The sequence below is a fragment of the Toxotes jaculatrix genome, chromosome 22 (assembly GCF_017976425.1).
Source record: "Toxotes jaculatrix isolate fToxJac2 chromosome 22, fToxJac2.pri, whole genome shotgun sequence".
Classification (NCBI taxonomy): Eukaryota; Metazoa; Chordata; class Actinopteri; family Toxotidae; genus Toxotes; species Toxotes jaculatrix.
Window position 1 is genome coordinate 1,948,188 of NC_054415.1, and position 20,991 is coordinate 1,969,178.

General features: G+C 43.6%; 1 protein-coding gene and 1 long non-coding RNA gene across 4 annotated transcripts in view; one reads left to right on the top strand and one right to left on the bottom strand.

Moving 5' to 3' along the window:
* Positions 1–302: 302 nt before the first annotated feature.
* The window catches only part of usp6nl (USP6 N-terminal like), a 53,245-nt gene continuing 32,556 nt past the window's right edge, over positions 303–20,991 (bottom strand). For all 3 annotated transcript variants that reach the window (XM_041030368.1, XM_041030369.1, XM_041030367.1), the window contains 13 exons: positions 19,119–19,192; positions 15,162–15,241; positions 13,879–13,918; positions 13,033–13,113; positions 9,907–10,014; positions 9,154–9,263; positions 8,383–8,431; positions 7,730–7,850; positions 7,147–7,241; positions 6,764–6,829; positions 6,579–6,678; positions 6,321–6,473; positions 303–3,135 (listed from right to left, as the gene is read on the bottom strand). In XM_041030368.1, coding sequence (XP_040886302.1) covers positions 1,529–3,135; positions 6,321–6,473; positions 6,579–6,678; positions 6,764–6,829; positions 7,147–7,241; positions 7,730–7,850; positions 8,383–8,431; positions 9,154–9,263; positions 9,907–10,014; positions 13,033–13,113; positions 13,879–13,918; positions 15,162–15,241; positions 19,119–19,192 — 2,684 coding nt within the window. In that variant the 3' untranslated portion in view covers positions 303–1,528. The remainder of the gene's footprint in view (positions 3,136–6,320; positions 6,474–6,578; positions 6,679–6,763; positions 6,830–7,146; positions 7,242–7,729; positions 7,851–8,382; positions 8,432–9,153; positions 9,264–9,906; positions 10,015–13,032; positions 13,114–13,878; positions 13,919–15,161; positions 15,242–19,118; positions 19,193–20,991) is intronic.
* On the top strand, positions 4,025–6,415 carry LOC121176322. The gene is made up of 3 exons (XR_005892947.1): positions 4,025–4,173; positions 5,954–5,978; positions 6,280–6,415. It is a non-coding gene; the product is annotated as an uncharacterized LOC121176322 (long non-coding RNA).

The window sequence follows — 20,991 nt, forward strand, 5'->3', positions numbered from 1 at the left end:
TAAAATTTGGATTTGATTTTTAGAAATAATTGTTTTAGAGGCTCAGAATAATAACTGTATGTCTATCTTTCTGTGTGAAGTACTGGGGCCTAATTTACGCAACTATATAATAAATGTATTGTCCAGTATTATGCATTTATTGCATTTTAAGTCATTTAAAAATCACCTAATGTCTCCACTGGGGGCAGAGTTTCACTGTTAGTGGGGACAAAAGCAAGCAACAGAAAAATCCTGTAGAAACAAATTTCACAAGGATATGCTCCTGATTTACAGCAAGCAAAGACAGATCCAAACACTGCTTTTCAACCCACCTCATTTTATTAAGCAAATTATCAGAATGATCTGCAATTAGTTGTTTAACGCAAAACAAAGATAACTTAGGGAATGTAATGAAAAGTACAATAGTACTTTTTGAGAGTAACTGCATCAAAATCAGAGTATGAGGAATAATAACAGGGAATGTGACTGATTAAATGTTAATCATTTGTGAGCATATGTGTGTGCCAGATGACTCTGTATGCCAGTGGAAGCACCAGCAGCTGAGCAGAAGTTGATATGTCAGTGTTGAGAGTAAAGCAAAATGTACTGAAACTAGTTCACATCTCCTGGTGCATGTGCTTAGGATGTGGTAGATACAATACAGCAATTAAAAAAACATGTTACCTATGGTTACATCTCAAATCAAATGACTTAAAGCCATCAAACCCAAAAAATTACACATATATATTATTTAGCCCTCATAAATTTACCCTCTGTTCCTTGAGTCTCTAATCAGGGTTGGAATTTAACCAGAAACTACACTGGCCTAAAATACATGTAAACACCCAATGTTCTGTACTTCAGGGGAAAGAGAAATGCATTGCACGAGTTATTCAGGAAGGAAAATTATCTCTGAAACTGAAAAGGCAAAACTAAAAAAAAACAACAAATCCTGCTCTTTCTACAGTGGAGAGTCTTCAAAGGTGAAATGGAAATCAAAAACTTAACAGTGACCTGTTCATCACTGCTTTCTAATTGTATTATTGGACACAGATTTACTTATTCTCTCTGAAAAATAACATTCACAAGCATATAGAGTAAATTGGTCTCTAATGTAAATATCTGTGAGTAACATAAAAAAATAAAGATGGAAAATAAGTCGGAGTTTATCTCTCTCTGGAGAATGTTCCGCTGCTGTTGATAACAGCTCAGAATATTAACAAAAAAATCCACTGTACATGTCAGACTCTAAAAGATATATACTGTTACCTCTCGTTAATGATTTACATCCAAAAATAAAATAAAATCTTCAGTCAGTTTTTTTCTCTTTTTAAAGTGATCAGTAAAAACGGTAGAGGCTGGTGTGTCCTGCACCGTTACGATGCAGCGTGACAGAAGATCAGTACTTCACACATAAAGAACAACAGAGCAGAAACTAACAAATCTAGGACTACTGCTCGTCTTTACCACAGTGTCAGTGACTACACCTCAGTTTTCTTTCTTTTTTTTTTCCTACAGTGTCTTGATTTCCTGTTCAGTTCTTGTTCAGTTACAGCAGCATGGATTCCTGCATGGCAAACGCCTCCTGTGCGTGCCTGTAGTGTGGTCCTCCAAACAGCTGGGGGAGCTGTTGCCTTATGACAGGCTGCTTCTCCTGTAACTGTGTCCTGTAGTGAATCAGGCTGTCTGGGTTTGTGGGAAAAGTGAACTCCTGAACAGGAGACATTTGGGCTTGCTGGAAGCTGGGTGAGCGGGGCATTCCACTTGGGGACTGAGGGGGCAGCTCACCCTCTGGTGTCCACAGGAGCCCGTCTACAACCCGTCCACCTTCGGACAGGTAGTGCGGGTTTGCCTCTCCTCTCCGATGCCCCTCAAACCTGTAGTCCACCGGAGCGTAGACGTGTGCGGTGGAGGTGAGCTGTTGCAGGTAGATTGGGGTGGACCTCCCCTGGGTTTCCAGCTGCAGGGAATGCTCCGGGGGAGGCCTGGTGCTCCGGGGGTTGTGAGTGGAGCTGGGTGGTGGCGGCTGTCTGCGGTAGGTAGCGAAGGTGTTGTTCATAAGAGCCTTCTCTGGGGAGAGGCTGTTGGGCTGCCGCTGGGTGGTGGCGTACGCTCGTTCCCCGTACACTACGTTGGAGGTTGGGGGAAATCGGGAAGGTTGTGCATAGAGTCTTTCCTCTCCTCTGTGGTCTAGGTTCACACTATGGGCAGGATGGTAGATGGGGACCTCGGTCGTAGTTCGTCCTGGAGATGGCTGTTTGGGAGGGGTATGGTACTGGCCCTGGCTGCCAGGGTAGCTGGCTTGGACCCCTGCTGGATTGTTGTGGGAAAATGGAGGAGGAAGAGGGTGTTTGGCCATCCTGGGCACTGATGTGACGGAGACAACGCTCCCTGCCAGGCTGGGTCCACGGCTCGGGCTGCTCTGATGTGGGGACGATACGGTGAAGGGTGTTTCACTACGAGGGATCCTCATTCTGGACGGAGGTCTCTCAAGCTCCATGATCTCGAAATCCTGCTCCGGCAGTCCTGGTACATTGTCATACTGGGAGGCATTGGAGCCTCGGTTGGAGCCAGGGACGAAAGCTCTGGAGCGTGGTCGGCGATGGGGAAGAGCAGCGTCGTCTGGGCTGGAAGGGGCTGGTGATGCCCCTCTGCTCAGCTGGGTCTCCCGGGCAGCTGCCGCTTTGACTGCTTCCAGCTTTGTCTCGGAGGGTTTGACCCAGCGGGGAGTGATCTCTCTGTGAGAGCTGGAGGCTGCATTGGAGTTGTGGTTGGCGATGGCATGGCTCTGAGGCTTCCTTCTATCTACTGTGGTGAGCTGTGGTTTAGGGGTGAGCACTGCGGGTGGTGTTGCCCCCCTCTCAGGTGTGGTGGATGTGGATTGCTTTTGCAGCTCATTAGGGATCTCCCCTGATCCCCTGGAACGGGCAGCCCTCTCATCAGCCTTATGGTGGCGGAATGGTTTGTCCAGTGAGTCCCGGCGTGACCGGCTGGGGGGCCGACTCTCCTGCGGGCGGTCTGGAACAGGACTCGGGTCCCTGGGAGGCTCGGCTGGCTCAGCGTGGCTCTGACCGTTAGCCACGTGGTTCACCACTGCTGCTGCCAGCTCAGGAGGAAGCTGCCCCAATGGCTTCTTGGGAAACTCGTCGTCTTTACCTGAAAGACGAAAACAGTGGAAACACATTAGAAGATCACCAGGAAACAAAACTGATCTGATGGCTGAACACACTGTGTGGTGCTGATTCACGTCAGATGAGGAGTCACAACAGGGACATGGATTCATGCAACACCACTGCCATAGAGAGGTAAAAATAAAGTAGGATTACATTCACGACGACACATAATCACATCTCCACAGGCCGAGAGCGAAGGACAGAAAAAAACCATCAGAAATAGTGTTTAATATTAATTCCCAGCTTGCTGTAGGGGCTCAGTTAGCAAGTGACGGTAAATTGAGTGGTCCCTGAAACTGAGTTTCACTCCATTTCATTAAACTGCTCTTAGCTGCAGCAGTAGCCCCGGACTTGAAAGGTCATACAGAAATAGTTCTTGATTAATGAACTTTCTTGAATGTACTGAGACGTGTAAGTACAAACATTAAAACCTCAGAAGTATTTCTTCACTTAGACCACTCAGCTCGCACCAGAGTTACTATTCAACCAGAACATGTTATGAATTACATTAATATCTGAATGTACTGCCTTAGGTCACAAAGAAACAAAAAGTACAGTTGACAGGAACAGATAGAGTGCGGACACAGTGATGGTGATGCTGGATGTGTTTGGGTCTGTAGGGGAAAGTGTTGCCAGAGTCAAGCCAGGAGGCTGCAGCTGGAGGAAGAGGAAATGCTGTGGGAGTGATTCAGGAAATCAACTTATTGTCACCGACTCCAGGAACTAAAGTGTCTGTCCATGACGAGTTTATCCACTGACCTTGGCCTTTTTGTTCCCTCGTCAAATGGGCTGAAGCAACAGGAAAAACTAACCTGTGCTTCCTCATTAGTGTTAATCTGAACTGGATCATTTTATGTGAAGAAAGTAAAAATCTTTAGGCAAATACAATTGTCAGACAGCTGGCCAGAGTTATTCGTTTAATAGTAAAAGAAGATGTTCTCTTTCTTGCACCAAATTAATACAGTTTGTGTCTTCTTTCAGGAAACCCTGTGCACCGGAGACTGCCCTGTTCACAGTACTGGTGAGTAACCAAATCCCAGGTCCTGTGTGTACTTTCTGACAAGAACAGGCAGTGTGAAAGTTTACTGTATGTAATGTAAATGTAAAAACAACAATAATATCAGCAAAGAAATAAGAGACTACTAATATAGTTTACTACAGAAGATAATTTAAGTTCCCTTAATCATAAAATTATTTTATTTATTATATAGTAGTTGGAGATAAACGGATTTTATGTCGTCGTCCATCTTTCTTACTTCATGTCGAAGATGTTCACGGCCTCTAGTTTGGCATCGGTGGCCTCTAGCAGGTGTTTTTATTTCATAAAGCTGTAAAGAGGAAGTGACTTCAGTGTAGTGCAGGAGTATTTTACTGCATCAGAGGTGCAGTCTGTAAAACCTGCAGTGAGCCCTCTGCCTTAAGGAGCTGCATTTATACCATGACAGTAGAAATACTGTTATAGAGACCTTTTCCTCACTTGCAAAGGTCTGAGGAAAAGGGTCATAAAATCTAACAAAAATTTAAATTCTTTCTTTTTGTGTCAAACAAGCCACCATCAGTATACTTCATAATGCTCTAATCTTCTTACTCAGTTAAGAGTTGATGTTGGTGGTTAGGAAAAGAGGAAACAATCTTTTAGCTCAAAACCACAGAACCATAAAATCACTGTCTCACAGTTTATCCAGTTTAGATTAAAAAATGGAGATAAAAAAAATCTCCCCCTGCACACCAGAAAATGTGGCTGCAGATGGTTGTTAAAAAAGAAGTTTAACAAAAGCCTCCAGTGTTGGAGAAGTGCTTCATTATCTTGTCAGCGGGCAGTGAAACAAACAGACAGCTAACGTTATAGCTGTGTGGGCTCCGAAAGAAAAAAGCTCTAAAATCAAAAATCGTATAAGAAAAAAAGTGTTTGCTGATGTTGGAGGACTAACTGACTAAATACAGACGACACAGGAACCTGAACAAACTGTAGAGGACAGGTGTAGATCCTTTAGGTAGATTTAGTTTAAAGTTAAAATATATGTTTGTGAAAATGGTTAATGTGTTTCATGTTTTTTAGTTTTAATAATAATAATAATAATAATAATAATAATAATGACTTTCAGGTTTAAATAGTCAATGTTAATAAGAGCTGTTGATTAAAAACAGTGATCGTTGGCTAACAAAATATTACATTAGCTTATAAAAACACTTCCCAGTTAAAAGTCCCCAGTTCCATTTAAAAACAGTATTATACAGTTCTCTTAAATGCCCACCAGAGGGCAGATTAGGTCACCTGACAGGCCATGGACAGAGGTTACATTTTTATAGTTGCAGCTACTTTGGGAGAAAAACCAAAGATACAAAGACAAGAGGGCCGATGCAATGCATCTGAGTTTAGTTTAAAATATTATGTGGGAGATAAAAACAGCTGGAAGACTAGTTTTTGAAGGTAAAACCCGAGTGCTGTTGGACAGACAGGTGACAGACAAGACGGACTGACAGATGGACAGAGACATGGAGAGGGAAGACCAGTCAGGATAGCCCACCCGTTACTGTTGTAGGAGGGAATGTGGCCCCCACTCACGGCCACACTTTTGTTGTTGTTGGCTTACATTGTTTGAAAGAAGAGGGAGAGAAGGCAGATTAATGAGCAGACAGAGCAAGATTAGAAACACACCACAGCTAATTCAGCTACAAGCTAAAGGTCAGCGGGAAGCCAGGCCAGCTGATGTACTGGATGTTGTTATGTGTGGTGACACATCTGGACAGGTGTGTCTTTATTTTGTACACTAATCTCTTTTCTCCTTTGTTTTTTACAGGCTGCACGATTTCATAAATCCCAAGGTAATGATTTTATTTTTCTGTTTATGTCTGACAGTCGAAGCAGTTAAGTCCCCCAAAATATTCAGTTTATAATAATGAGAAAGTAAATTATGACTTGCTTGATAATGAATTACACAAAGTGTTATCTTGCTAACAAACTACTTGTTGTGTACATTAGTTCAGGTAAAGGGCTTCCTTTTTAAAATCTGTATGAAATATAACACGTCATGATACATCAGCAGTATTTTGGGGTGTAGTGGTCTCGGTCTCGCAGCCACATGGACCATAAATCACAGTGAAAATGTCCCTTTTTGTTTTAAAGCTTGTTCTGCTGCGTCTGTGTGCATCGTGCCGCATCAGTACCTGGAGCAGGCAGCTCCAGCTTCGCCCTCCTGAGCTCCGACATGGACGCCTGTAGCTGCTCAATCACAAAGTCGTCCTCGAAAAAGAAATCTTTGGACAAAGTCACCTGCAGAAACTCCACCAGCTCCTCCATGGACAACTTCATCAGGTGCTCTGCAATCACACACACACACACACACACACACACACACAAATCAGACTTTCTGTGTCTGAGAGGAAACAGCAGCTGGTTCCAGTGTGTAGAGTAAACAGACTGACTCTTGTGCAGTTTGAGGAGGGTGTAGGACATGGCAGGCAGCACTCTCTCTCCCTCCAAGATGTAGATGTCCCAGATCCTGAGGGTGAGGGTGAAGGGAGTCTGTCCACAAATGGAACAAAATGTTAGAGGATGTTCCCATCAGCTTTAAATAAAAAAAAAAAAAGCTTCCTGCTGATGTACTCACTCTGTCCAGGAAGCACTGGAAGAACCACTTCATGGTGTAGAGACTGGTAAACACCTCCTGGTTGTCCTGCAACACAACAAACAAGCAAATCTGTTTTAGTGCAGGGAAGAGAGGTGACAGAAGAAATGACATGTAAATATAATTCCACAGCAGCAAGAGCAGATTAGCGTGTATTTACCTCCTACTCCCACCACCCTGACTCGCTTTGCGTAAAAATAATTCACAGTTTATTTACCCCAGTATATGTTATGTGTTTCTTTATTTAAAAAAGTTTCAGAGTCTTGGGAGTTTTTGTGATGTAATAACATTGTTATAATAATAATAATCCATGTTATTGTTTAATTTAGTCCCTGAGTTGTGTGTTGTTGTGTATGTTTTGTTACCAGGTGCTGTTTCAGTTTGGGCATCATCTTCTTGAGGATACGTTCGTGATGTTCCTGGAAACGCATCAGTTTCGGGAATCCAGGGACGAAAAACCCTGAAGGTGAGGACAGAGGGACGACTGGGTTAACTGCACTGACTCCAAGCTCAACGTCACAATTTATTCAGCCGTCTCTTATTTTCTGTCTCCTGCAGTAACAGACAGTATTTGGCCATCAGCGTCAACAGAAATGTTAATATTTTCCAGCTGAGCTTCACGATGGCAGCAGCATCCAGCTGAAACAGCCTCGCGGCCAAACTCTAAGTCCATGTCTTCCCCTTAGTTGGGTTTATGTTTTCTTGGCTTTCAGGCCCAGTTGGTGATAATCCCCTGAAACACATCTATATGTTTGTAGTCTATAGAGCTTATCCCTGAGTGTAGTGATCTCAGCTATTGATGGAGGATTTAGTGTCAGCTGTTTGAGATTTATGAGCTCATTGCTGCAGCACAGCTACTTGTTAGTTTGTCCTGAGTTTCTCCTAAAACAGACCTGACATGTTAAAATATCTGAGAGCTGGGGTCATGCACCGTGTCACGTGTGTTACCGTGCATGGCGTGCTTCTGCCCGGACAGTAGTTTGACCAGAGCCCAGAAGGCGTCTTCCTCGTTCATGTAGATCAGCAGCAGAGCTGTGATCTGGCTCATGCCCTGGCAGTAGCCCACCTCCTGCAGATACAGTTAAAAACATACATGAATGTCCATGACCAGACACTGGACCTTTAAATCTTTACCTATTTTATACAAAACATGCATTAATTCTCTCTTCTGCAAAGTTTTTCATCCTCCTGAATGTGTCTGTTGTCGTCTTTCTTGTGTGAGACACTGAATGATTAGCTCTGTTGGTTGTGTCCAAATTCATTAGAACAAATTAAATACTGATCACTTGTTTGAACCTTTCTGTTAATAAAGTGACAGCCCTGCTGTTTTTCATCTTACACGACTTCATGTGATTAATTATTACCTCTGTGTTCTGCACTTAGCGAGAAACATTAAACTTTATGGAAATCAGTTGTGTCCCTGTTGATTAATCTGCTCACTCATGAAAATGCATCCAAAAGCTAAAGGAACAGTTTGGAAATCAAGTCCTTCAAAAACACGGAAACAGTGAAGAAACATTCTCACAGACAGGCAGGACACTGCCTCTCAGAAAGTTAGTGAAAGCATAGTAAGCTCTGCAGACAGAGTGTGGATGACTCACCGTGTTGTACATGGAGTAGGCTGTGAGGACGTGGAACAGAGCCTGCTGCCTGGGAAACAAACACAAACCACAGTTAGCACAAAACAGTCCACAGTTCAGAGCCGAGCTCGTCATTCATAGTTTTGGTTCTGTGTTCTAACAGCTCGGACAGCTTTCACAGACAATACACAGACTACAGCCGTGTTAGAACAGCTGTAGTTCTTCTCTGAGCCTGTAGCAGAGCCGTGGCTGGTTACTGACTCTCTGTGGTTTAAAATCAAAAGTCAAAGGCGGATACGAGACGGCTCACTTCCACATGGGAAAGCTTCAGCTTTCAGGACAGAGTTACCTGATGGTTTTACCGCCTTCTTTTGATTATTTATCATTTTTAGATGCAATTAATTAAACCATAAAGACATCATGCTCCAGTCTGAAAATACATTTAAAGGAATTATCTACAATTTCTTAAAATGTGTGCTGTATATTTCTGCTGCTAACTCCTGTGGTGTTTGTGCTCTGAGTTTACAGCTCAGTCAAACAGTGAGAGCATTTCTGTGAAGTCTTTTTTGTGCCTTTTCAGCCACGTAGAGAAAATGACCTGACACACAGGAAGTGATGCAGGAATCCTGCCTAGCAACAACAATCTCATCAAGTGTCCTGCCTCAGTGTCTTATGTGTTTTTGACCAATTTTCTAGTTAGATTGTCAAGTCACAGTAAATAATAATAATAATAATAATACTAATGTTATGAATAAGACTAAACCGTTGCACCTGTTTCTGTGATGTACCTACTTGACATCGTAGCGGTGCATGAACATGATGTGGTCCCTGTAGGTCCGGTTCACATCCAAGTCAATCTGCCGGATGTCAGGGGAGAGTCCTCTGGCTCTGGCTTTTAATTTCTGTAAAAACACAACAGAGAATGTGGCTTCCTGTGTTTTTTCATGAACTTCACATGTTCCCTGTGTGTTCGTCTGATATTAATTTGTGCTAAAATGTTCAAAAAGATTCGTACGTGAACGGTTTTGTTTGATGGGCCGTCACATATTTGATGTTTAATCCGTCTCATTTGGCGTCAACCAGCTTGAATAAAATTTCACGATCACTCTGCTCACCAGAGAGAACATTTCTCTTTAACAGCTTATATTTTTCACTCTGGTCGCTTGTTTACTGAGCGCCCCCTCAACTCATAATTACAAAACTTCCACAGCGACCGAAGGCAGCGATATATTGATCCTGCCAGCTGAACTTTCTAATGAGATCCAAAGTTTGTCTCACTGCAGAATAAAAAAAGTTCTTTACAGTGCACAGAAACGAGCTGTGCAGCTTCACACAAACACAATTAAGCCTCCAGACCCACATCTTGCCCACATTAATACTGAAGCTCAGTAAAATCAAATAAAGCCAAGGTGCTCGCTGTCTCACTTATGAATCTTTATGAGGCTCGTGGGGTAATGACGGCTGTTATGCTGGAGAGATTTTATAAACTAGTGTGGGAGAGCAGGACTGTAAAGTGCTGGCAGGCAGAGAGTGTGGTGTATATACCTCGTAGAAGTCTTTCTTCTCCTCCTTTATTTTGGGAATATCGAGCAGCAGACACCACACCTCCCCTCGGAGCTGCAGGGGAATGCCCTTATAGATCCTCCTGACCAGCTGGAAGGAAACAAACAGCAGGAGGTCATTGTTAGAAAGGCCTTTATTCAGCTCAGGACCCCCCCACCACCACCCCTTAGATCAAAGTACAGCTTTTCATACAGAGTTTGATCTGACAAACCATCAGGCCTTTAATTAAATATCAGGCAGTGGTGAGACAGAAAAAACTGCCAAACATCTGCAGTGATATAAAACAGAAAAACGGTGAAGATGTCTACAAGTCATGTTAAGTTTAAAAAGTACTGGAGTTAATTTTGAATGGTTTAATATTTAATTTATTATTTGTTTTGCAGCTTTCTGAAAGTTAAATTACACTAAATGATATCGTCTCTGTGTCAAACCATTTTATCCACAGAGTGTTGGATGTTATTTACCGGAGCTAATTTTCTTAAATAGTCTGTTAATTTAAGTGGTCGAAACTTACAAAGTACAATAGAGACATAATAGAACAAAAATGCATAAATTAGAGTGAAAAAAAAAAAAAACTGCTCACAATAATAAAGATGCCAGGAATGAAAATGTCAGCAAAGAAAAAAAGTTTGTAGACACAATCAAAAATGATTCAGGACAGAGAGACCCATCAACGAGCTGCTCTCTGCCTGTCAAAGATGTCGAAGATACAAACGGTGCACGTATGAATGTGCTCGCGTTCCGCCCGAGCAAAAGCAAAGGGCTTTGGAAGGTGAAGCGCGACCATCTGGCTGGACGAGCTCCAGGAGAGATTGTGGGCACAGAGAGAGAGAGAGAGTTGGAGAGACTGCTGTGCATGCAGAACAGTCCAAAGTAATTCACTGTCCACAAAGAGATGGAAAATCAGCCGGGCTCCGGGTGAGGAAGATTAAGTCTTAAAACCCAAACTGCAGGAACAGCAAAGCTAATCGCAGCAGTGAATTCTCTGTCTACAGCTATTAAAACCCAACCAGCCGGAACAGTTACACAGCAGATACAGGAGGTGCTGGGACTGTAAATGTGTGTGTGTGTGCTGTACAGGTGAGTGACAGGGGAAACAAATGAAGAGGACAGTCCTCCCATTAGTGGGCTGTATTCACTAAACTCCCTAAAGCTAAAAGCTGCTTCGCTACTGGTGTTTTTCCTGAAACTACGAGGTTTGTCAGCGTCTACGTCTCAGAGGTGTCAGAGGTGGCAGTTTATTCAGACAAGATGGACGCGTCCTCAACAACGCCGACCACAAAGACTGGTCTCAGATCAGTCTCAGTCAGGACCACAACATGTCAAACACTGCTCCGGTAAAACAGCCTCAGAGATACCAGAGAGATACCCAGAAGTCCTGGTACAATCTGTCTAAAAAAAGAAAATCAATCATTCAGAACGTATACGTCTGAAATGTCCCTGCTTCATTTGTAAATCCAAACTTTTATCATTTATCAGACGCTTTAAAACGATCCTGTGAAAACCAGGAAGAGAAGCAGAGGGAGTCAGAGGACTGGTTTCCAGCCTGGTGTGATGATGAGGAGCCATAAATCAGCTCGTCTGCAGCCTCGCCTGCGTGTCAGCATGTGTGTCATCTCAGAATTAATGACATTTCTGGTTGTGTGTGTGCGAGTGTGTAGTATCCAGAGCCTACACTCCATCAGACTCCTACCACCACACTTGGGACTCACTAGTTTCTTGTGCAACAGCCTTGTAATTAGGCTCTGATGAGCGAGTCAATGAGAGCATCTGTTAAGCTAATCATCCTTTGAGTGTGTGCGTTTGTGTGTGTCTACTCGAAAGTGTGTGTCAACATTTACATTTCAGTGAATCTGTGCATTTACTGCGCACACACTGAAATAATATGTAAATACGTAAATACTGATCAATATATCGTTAACAGTTTCCTCAGAGAAAAAATGTCTGAATCAGACCAAATTAAGTTTAATGGAACAGCTTCAATCAACGACTTTTCAGTGGTATAAAGTGAAGCCAGTCATCATATTATCTGTGCTGCAACATCCCTAAACCAGCCGCAACCAGCAGCTGCCTGCAGCCCGCGAGCAGCTCCCACTTCACCGAGCTCCCGGCTCCACCTTTACACCTGAGACGGCTGGTTTGGCTGCGACACGTTCCGCTGTGAGCTGGCAGGTTCTGTGAGGGAGAACAGAGCTGAGGCACAGCTTCAGCCTCACCTTCAACATCCTGTCACAACTCTGCGAGGCTTCAGGTGCTGCAGGATTATTACCGTTATGCTAAACGCCGCGACCTCCAGCCAAACTCGTCACGTGTGGCTTACGACTGCTTTACATCTGCTCGGCTCTCTAGTATTTTCCTACTGCGGGCTAAATGTTCTCAGCAGCTGGCAAGTGAGGAAACGAAATAAGAGACATATCAAGCGTGACCTGTTTCCTCGCTGAGCTGAGAGCACGCTGCTGACTGACAGAGAGGAAAAGAAACAGAAAATCCCTGAAGCTTTAAAAGAAGAAAGACAGAGAGGAAGAGGGAGGAGGAGGAGGAGGAGATGGAGAGTGATGTGATGGAGGGAGAAGCTAAACACTCCTCTGTGTCCTTGGCTGTAAACATTCCTCTGAAACAAAAGAGGAGGCGAAGCTACAGAATGAGACTGACTGTGCTCTCAGAGCCACACTCACTTCAAAGCCCCAACACAGTACATCACCCCCCCCCCCCCCCCCCCCCCCCCCACACACACACTCTAAATCCCTGCTGAAACCAAACATACAAATGAAGGACACGGTGAAACGCTCCAGGCAACAACACAACCTGGACCTGCCTGATGAAGGCAGCCATAAGTGATACCTGCCCCCCCCCCACCTCTCTAATTGTCCTTTTTGGGGACAGACAGAGAGAGAGAGACACTCCTCTACATCTGTTACTGACAGGACGACTGCAGCAGAGGGCAGAAGCAGACTGATATGAGCCCTGTATGATGCTGCTTATAGTTATATCCAATAAATCCAATCATTTAGAAGCTGAGGATGCAAACTGTGAAGAACAGATGGAGACGAGAGTGATGGGGAAAGAGGAGGATGAGAAGTGGGGACGAACAGAAAAACAGAAGCTCACCTTCTCACTGTTCTTGTACTTGTCCCAGCTCTTGAGCATCTTCAGCCATTTGGTGGTCCTCTCCACCTCCGTGTGTCTTTGCTGTGTGGAAACGAGAAGTGGCACGTTAACTTGCACGTCCGATGGGAATCACTGTCACAGCGACTTGACAGTTAAAGAGGAAAGGCTTGAAACTGCCGATGCTGTATGTTCAAAGCTGTTTGAAGCTGTTGAGATGCTCTAATTAAAGCTTTCTTTACACTTTTGGTTACACACACACACTTGGTGCGCGAGTGACTGCAGCTTTTCATTTGCAGATAAAAATCTGGTGAGAGGTTTTGTCCTGTGATGTGGATTTTATGAACTGCACTTCAGCATCACAAAGATTCAGCTGATCATCACTGAGTCGATGATTCCAGTCGCTAAAAATGATATAAAACAAATTGATATAATTAAAGTGAATAATAATCAATATGTTTAATAATGACGTTAATTTCTTTTGGAATTCAGTCCACACCTAAATCCTTCATTCTGAAAAAGCTTTTACAAGCTGAGGACTCAAGTTTTCATGGGTAAACGCTCTTATTTCCCATGATGCAAAGCATCATTTAATGTGTCAGTGTACCAGTATGGAAGGTTATAAACAGACAACATGACATACTGAAAATATTCTGAAAATAGTGTTTATTTTGAGCCAGGAACTAAAAACAAAAGGATCCAAATAACTCAAAACCAACTGACAGGGACGACATGATGACAACAGCTGATGTGAAAGGAACCAATGAGAATGACTCTGCTTCTGTCTTGTTCTGTTTAGGTCCCGAGGACTGTTTGGTTTTAAAAGAGCCAGAATCTTCACAGACTCACCTTCTCCTCCACCGAGTCGTAGGATGGAAGTTCATTCTCACTGAGGAGGAGAGAAGAAAGGGAAGAAATGAATACGAGCAAACGGGGGAGAACGAAGAGAAGATTTATTTTTATGTCTCTGCTGTCGTAGATCGTTTAACTCAATGGTCGAAGTCAGATTCCTGCCTGGTGAAACAACTGAGAGAAACCCGGGTCAGGTCTCGCTCCCTGACTGTTACCAGAGGGAACATCAAACATGTCACACAAACAGGAAACAACAGATCAGACAATCCTCAATTTCAACTGTTTATCTGTGTTTCAAAGTCTCTGCAGCAGCGTCTTTCCTCTGAGACAAGCTCGGTGAATATTCTGCTTCCATGTCCTGGACTAAAATAAACCACAAACAGAGAACACACAGATTTTAACAAGCTCGGCTGAAAACCTGCCATGAATGTTCCATCATTCTCCTTAATTCTGCTGACATCAGACAGAAAAGTCTCCTGCTTTTCAGGATCACTGCAAAAAAAGCAACATGGCTAGATCTTAATTCAACATTTTCAATTTGTGTTTTAGAAAACCTGAGTGAAGAAAGTGCAGTGAAGAATTAGCTCCGGCAGCTGCTTATCTCACTGAAACAACTCCTAACGTTGGTCTAACATTTGTGTCTGGGCTGATTCACAACATCATTCATACTTCACTGAACAATCACTTGATCAAACGGCCTCGGGTCTGAAGAGTGTGTGAAAGTTAACGTCTGCTCTTTCCGTCCACTCGGCGGCTCACGGAGACCAGAGGCCCCTCCTGGCTCTGCTCCTGCCAGTCGGTCCGGTCTGACTCGTCCTCCTTGGACTCTGCATCTGTAGTTTTCTGCCCAGTCAGTGACCTTCACCTTAGGATACTTCTGTCCCTGTCTCAAACAATCACATAACCCTGAGGTTTCTTTTCTTCTTCCACCATCCTCCCATCTCTCCCTCCGTCTTACACCGCCTATGGTCTGGCTCGTACCGCTCTGTCCTAACACTGATGCCTGTGATTGTGGCTAACCAAGCTGTTTCCTGCCTGCATGTGCCAGCCTATATATAACGCTCTAACACAGCGTTGTTTAAGAGCCTCGCAGCCTCCCGACCGGCCTGGGCCAAAGCCACAAACACACTCTTCTCACAGCAACACCCGCCCTCACAGCCTCTCATTTTCTCCCTTTTCTCTTCAGTGTGGTGCTGCTCTTCATGTTGGGCGTTGGAGGTTATTCATTTTGTTAATAGAAATAATAACAGGCTGTGATGTTTTGCTGTGCGCATCCTTACTGGACGAAGCCAAAGCGGTCGATGACTTTGTACAGGTGGAAGTTGGTGTCCTCCCAGGGCTCCACTGTGGCCTCTTTTCCCTGGAACGGAGAAGAAAGAGAAGGAAACACCAACATTAAAACTGACATGTATGTGCTCTGTGTGGTTTGTGTTGATTTATCATGCAAAAAAAGTCCAAGCTTTGCTCCAGTTTCTCTAATGTGAGGATCTGGAAAAAGGAACACTGAGCTCTGTGGAGTGACACATAACAACGTTTAGGGGAAAAAATAAAATAAAATAAAAAGGAAAACAACTTCAAAAGAATAAAAGACCTTTTATGGGCTGGACTGTTGTTGGACAAACACAGGATTCTCAGATGATGCGACGGGAATTTCTGAGTATTTTCAGACATTTTATAGACTAAATAATTTGTCAATTAATCTGACAAGTAGCCGAGAGATTCACGTGCAGCGGACGTCATCATTAGTTGCTGCCCAGCAGTTTGTCTCATGCTGGTCGGGCACTGAAATAAACCGAACGGTGGCTTCTGATTTGAGCTCTAAATTACATGCCACCCACGTTGTTCAGGGGCAGAGAATCGTGTTTTGACTGGCTGCTAGATTACGACAGGAGCCGTGACTCCGGTGCCCTTGGGAAAGTGTGTTGGCTTGAGTGTGTGTGTGTGTGTGTGTGTGTGTGTGTGTGAGAGAGAGAGAGTGTGAGCAGTGACGTTCACCTGCGTCAGTGTCGTGACTCCAGGCCTCAAAAAAAAAAAAAAAAAACTGCAATTAATTCACCATCATGGACCGATGAAATGGAAAACCCACAGGTAGAGTGAGTGAGTGAGAGGAAGGATTATGTGGAGAAGAGGAGGGAGAGAATATTAAAGACAGAGTGTGAGAAAAAGAGTAATGGAAGAACAGAGGACAAAAAGTTGAAAAAGAGTCAATATAAACCTCGCACCATCGTGTCTCATCGATTTGAGGCCTTGTTGCACTGAGAAACGCTTCATTTGAAATTCTCAAACTGATCCAAACTGTCTCATTCAGCCTCAGATTTCTTTTTCATTTCAGTCTCTTGAAGTTCTCAAATCCTTTAAGACTCCAACGTTTTACCTTCACAGAGAGATCAAACAAATTTCAGTTCACGTCCGCTGCAGGAATCTCACGGCTGCCATGGATTCAGAGAGTCATACTGTGACCCAACATTTCTTTAGTCCATATTTGTTAACATTTTGGCAAAGTGCTGCCATTAAAACTTCACCGAATTAGCTGTTAGCAGTCCCTGTTTGCAGTGTAACCATGGATGGACCAACAACTGTCACTGGATTATTGTGACGCTGAAGAGAACTTAAAAATGTGATGATTCTCAGGGGAGTTCTGCACCGCCACTTCAGAGACCACATCATCTCCCCCACAGTTTAAAAACCTCTACATGAGAGATACAGTAAAAGAGAAAATACATTTTTTAAAGTAAGTGTGTATTAAAAACGCGTGTTGAGCACGACGCACCGCGTCTTTACAGGCTGGATGTTTTCACTTTCATTTGCATAAAAAGCTTTATCATGCTGTTCATTTGTCTGCTGATATGAGTGTGATTCCAAGTACTTACAAGTATTTAATTAACCAGCAATTTATGCCTCATTGTGTTAAACAACTACAAAGCAATTACGGGAAAAACTGTATGTTTGTTTATTTCATCCAAATTATGCTCTGACTGTGTAAAACAGTCCTAAATACAATTCAAAAATCACAGGAAGAATTTTGAATTATACAAAAGAAAGAAAAGATTAATGACCCAGAATCTACATTAGTTAAAAAAAAAAATCAGATCAGTACTTTTAATCTTTAATTCTGAGGGCTCTTATCAATCTGAGCTCTTTGAAAACACAAGGACGTCAGACTTCACACTACAGAAACGTCAGCGAGCCCATAACTCTGTCAACACAGCTTAAAAATGCTCTTCATACAGTAACAGAGACAGACACAGGCGGCTGTCTGTGGTTTCACGGGTCAGCCTGATGACCAGATGTTGAGTCTCCTCCCTCTTCCCTCGCCCACTGCTCCCTCAGCAGAAACACACCAGTTAAATAAATAACTCAAACGCATTCACACGTCTGAAGAATCAAAAGAGCTCAGTGTTTTATCCCACCCCACCCGACATGCGTGTCCACAGAGTCGAGGGCACCACATCATCGTGGCTGGCACATTCATCATTCCTCTCTCTGCTTAAAATCAATTTCAGGGGAAAATTAAAGCAGGACTGTGGCCGCTCAGCGCTCGCTCCGTCATGCCTTCTGTGATTGTGTGTCACCACGGGTCGGTGATGGACTGCACAGCCCGGTCATGTGTGCTTTCTTTCAGCGCGACTGTTCAGCATTTCTACGGTTTATTAATATAACGTGTACCGATTCATAACAGTAAATCTGTGCTTGTCCACATTTCTCCACTTTTGAAATGGTGCTTTCAGCTTTACTGAAGGCACCCGTGGCTTTATTAACATGTATGTTTAGCGTGTTAGTGATATTTGCTCATCAGCACTAAAACCAAAATACACTAAGAAAGAACTGAACTACTAAATTTTAAACTGAGGATCTATGAAAAGACCTGAATCAACTCTAATGTGACGTTTTTGATAAGATAATAAATATTGGCTCTAAATGTCTCTGATCAGTGGCCTCCATCCAAAACCATCAGCATCAGTGTCGACTGTGAAAACAGGCAGCAGTCAGACCGGCCTGGATACGACACCTGGACACAAAACTCTTCATTTCTGTCCATTCTGCAAAGACATGAAATCATTTTTTATGTCCACAAATGATGTGAAACGAGGAGCTGTGTGTGTGGTCGGCGTGATAACTGACTCCATTAAACTCCTCCCATCCCCGACAGCGACAATGACACTGATTTAGCTCTGATTGTGCCTCATTCCGCCTCGCCAAACACTCACACTCACACACTCACACACACACACACGCCTCCATCATCTCCTCTCCATGGTCTCTTCACTCTTAATGAGGCAGCTTGATTATTCAGCCTGCTGGACTAAATTAAAAAGACTAATTTACAAACCAAGCGTGGTGGGCTGGTTCGACTGATACCGCAGGTCTGTGAAACAGAGGTGTCACTCAGCAAGCATCCACATACATACACTAAAACCACACACACACAGCAGAGAACCTATGTAGAGTCATTGTCTTATATCACTCTATAAACATTACTGTAAATGTACAGATGGTTTAGGAAGATTAAAGGAAGAACAATCACAGCAGACGTTTGAAGATTTATTTCAATTATGTTTTTTTCCACACTACTTAATGTATTAGATGTTTATTAATAAAAACGCAGACACTGGGCTGTAATGTATAAAACTCTGACAGGTTTATGACGACACTGAGGGCACGCTGCACACTGCATGTCAAGTAATTTACGCTCACTTATCAAATAATAACCCAGTAATAACCAACATAATAACCTATCTGCACAGTGATTATAAACCCTCTTTGTCTTGAATTTATGTTTAGAAATAAAGTAACAGAGCCTGACTGAAGCTTAGCTGTAAAGAGCGATACTGATGCCGATGTTTGAGGATAAAGGTGTGAGAACAGTAGAACGGCCAATATTTGTTTATATAAATGAACTTTAACACGTTAATTCTAATCAACTGTCAATGAGCTTCAGCTGAGAAAACTGCGTCTGAAATGTGGCTCTTGCACTGTAATCACAGCCTTACCAAGTTCATGAAAATGTTTAAAACACAGAGCAGCAGATTCTACGCGCCGCATGCTGTTATTGTTGTGTTTCACGGGCAATAAGGCAGTGATTTACTGAGGGATTTCACCACAGTGTTATGAAGTTTGGAGGAGTCTCAGCATGAGTGAGCGACTGGAATTTGGCAGCGGACGGCCACAAAAAAAAACAAACTATTGTTGTAAGCTGCAGCTTCACCGAACCTCCTTCAGGACGAAGAGGGAGTTACCTTGTCATATTTGGCGACGATCTCGGCCCGTTCCTGGTCAAGTTTCACCGCCGCATCCTGCTCGGTATCAGACGCTGGAAAGCAAACACAAGAGGGAGGGAGGGAGGGAGAGAGAGAGAGAGAGGATGGAAAGATGAAAAGAGTGTCGACAGGTTACAATACACACATGTCGCTGCGCTGAGTGAGCGGCAGGTCAACGGCGGACTCTTTGCAGCAATGTTTGTTTTCAGTTAACACTGGTATTCTAACATGCTTTGTAACATTAGGTGTCAGGGTAACATGCTAACTTAAGCTAGCATGCTATGTTAGCATCAGTCGTTCTTCTCAGTCACTTCTTTAAGCGCGTCCAACAGTAGGTGGCTCAGGGGATCTGATAAATCAGTGCACCTCTCTCCTCTGCGGGGCTCACACATCTGTACACACCTGATATTCTGAGACACGCTTTCACCCCCAGAACCGCGACGCTAACGTTAGCACGAGCACAAAAAAGAATAAAGGTGTTGAACGCTGAACGCGTCCGGTTATTTTTGAGTTGCTCCTCGTTTCACACACATCGGACTGTTCTGTCATCACAGACGCGCTTTGTGTTGCTCCAACTCTCCCCCGGTGTGTGAGGGCCAAGAGCTGACCTGGAGAACACACACACACACACACACACACTTCTCAACACACACTTCTCAGACCAGTCATAGAAAACTCGGTGAGGCCAGCTGGAACACTTCACTGCAGAACAGCCAGCGTGCCAGCCTGACCTCAGCCGCAGAGAATAATGTGTGTTTCTGTGTGTCTGTCTGAGTGTGTGTTTGAGTGTGTGTTTGAGTGTGTGTGTGTGTGTGTGTGTGTGTGTGTGTGTGTGTCTGTGTGTGTGAAGCAGGCCGATGAGAGGAGCTCCTTTAAACTGAGAGACGTCACGGTGGCACAGAAAGGTTTTGTGTGTGTGTGTGTGTGTGTGTGTGTGTGTGTGTGTGTGTGTGTGTGTGTGCTGAGCCCACGCGCGACACTCTGTGTGTGTGTGTGTGTGTGTGTGTGTGTGTGTGTGTGTGTGTGTGTGTGTGTGTTGCTGTTGCTGCACAAGGTGATGACACACAAACGCACTTCTCACTTCTCTATGTACCTCCGTGCTGTAAATCAGCATTTCCCACAACAGTTTCCACTCTCTTATCGAAGACCTGTCACAACGCTAACACACGCACGCACGCACGCACACACACACACACACACACGCACACACACACACACACGCACGCACGCACACACTTCCTGATCTAACCAGCGACGAGAGAATCCAAACATCGGATGTGTGTTAACAAAGCTGGTACGCACACTATTAAGTGGGGTCATGTTGTGAATACAGTGTGCAGCACAGAGTAATGGAGGTGTATAATGAATCATTCCTCCAAGCAGTGAGAGGAAAGCCTGCGGCCGCTGAACCAAACACGACGTGGTAAAACCGTCATACTAAACAAACATCCTAAAGAGATGAATATTAACATATACAGACGGACCTGTTATGGTTCAGTGGGAGCTGTGGCAACTGTACTATAATATCCTGCTTAAATACAAATCTGTCGTCATTCTTTAATAATCAAACTTTAATGAGAATTCCACTTTATTCCAATGTATTTATAAACTACCCTCACAGGTGACTGTCAGCTGCTGAGACCTGGGAACACACTAAAAACAGGCTGCGTTCAACTGTTCAAAAATGTTTGGAAATAATTCAGTAACTGTTTTTTTTAATGAGAAACCATTCAGGACAAAGTCCAGCTGTGATGCATGAAAGCATCTTGGTGCTGAATATCTGAGACAAACATTTTCTAACAGTGGACTCAGGAAAAGTCTTTGTCTTTACAAATTGTACATATATAATATA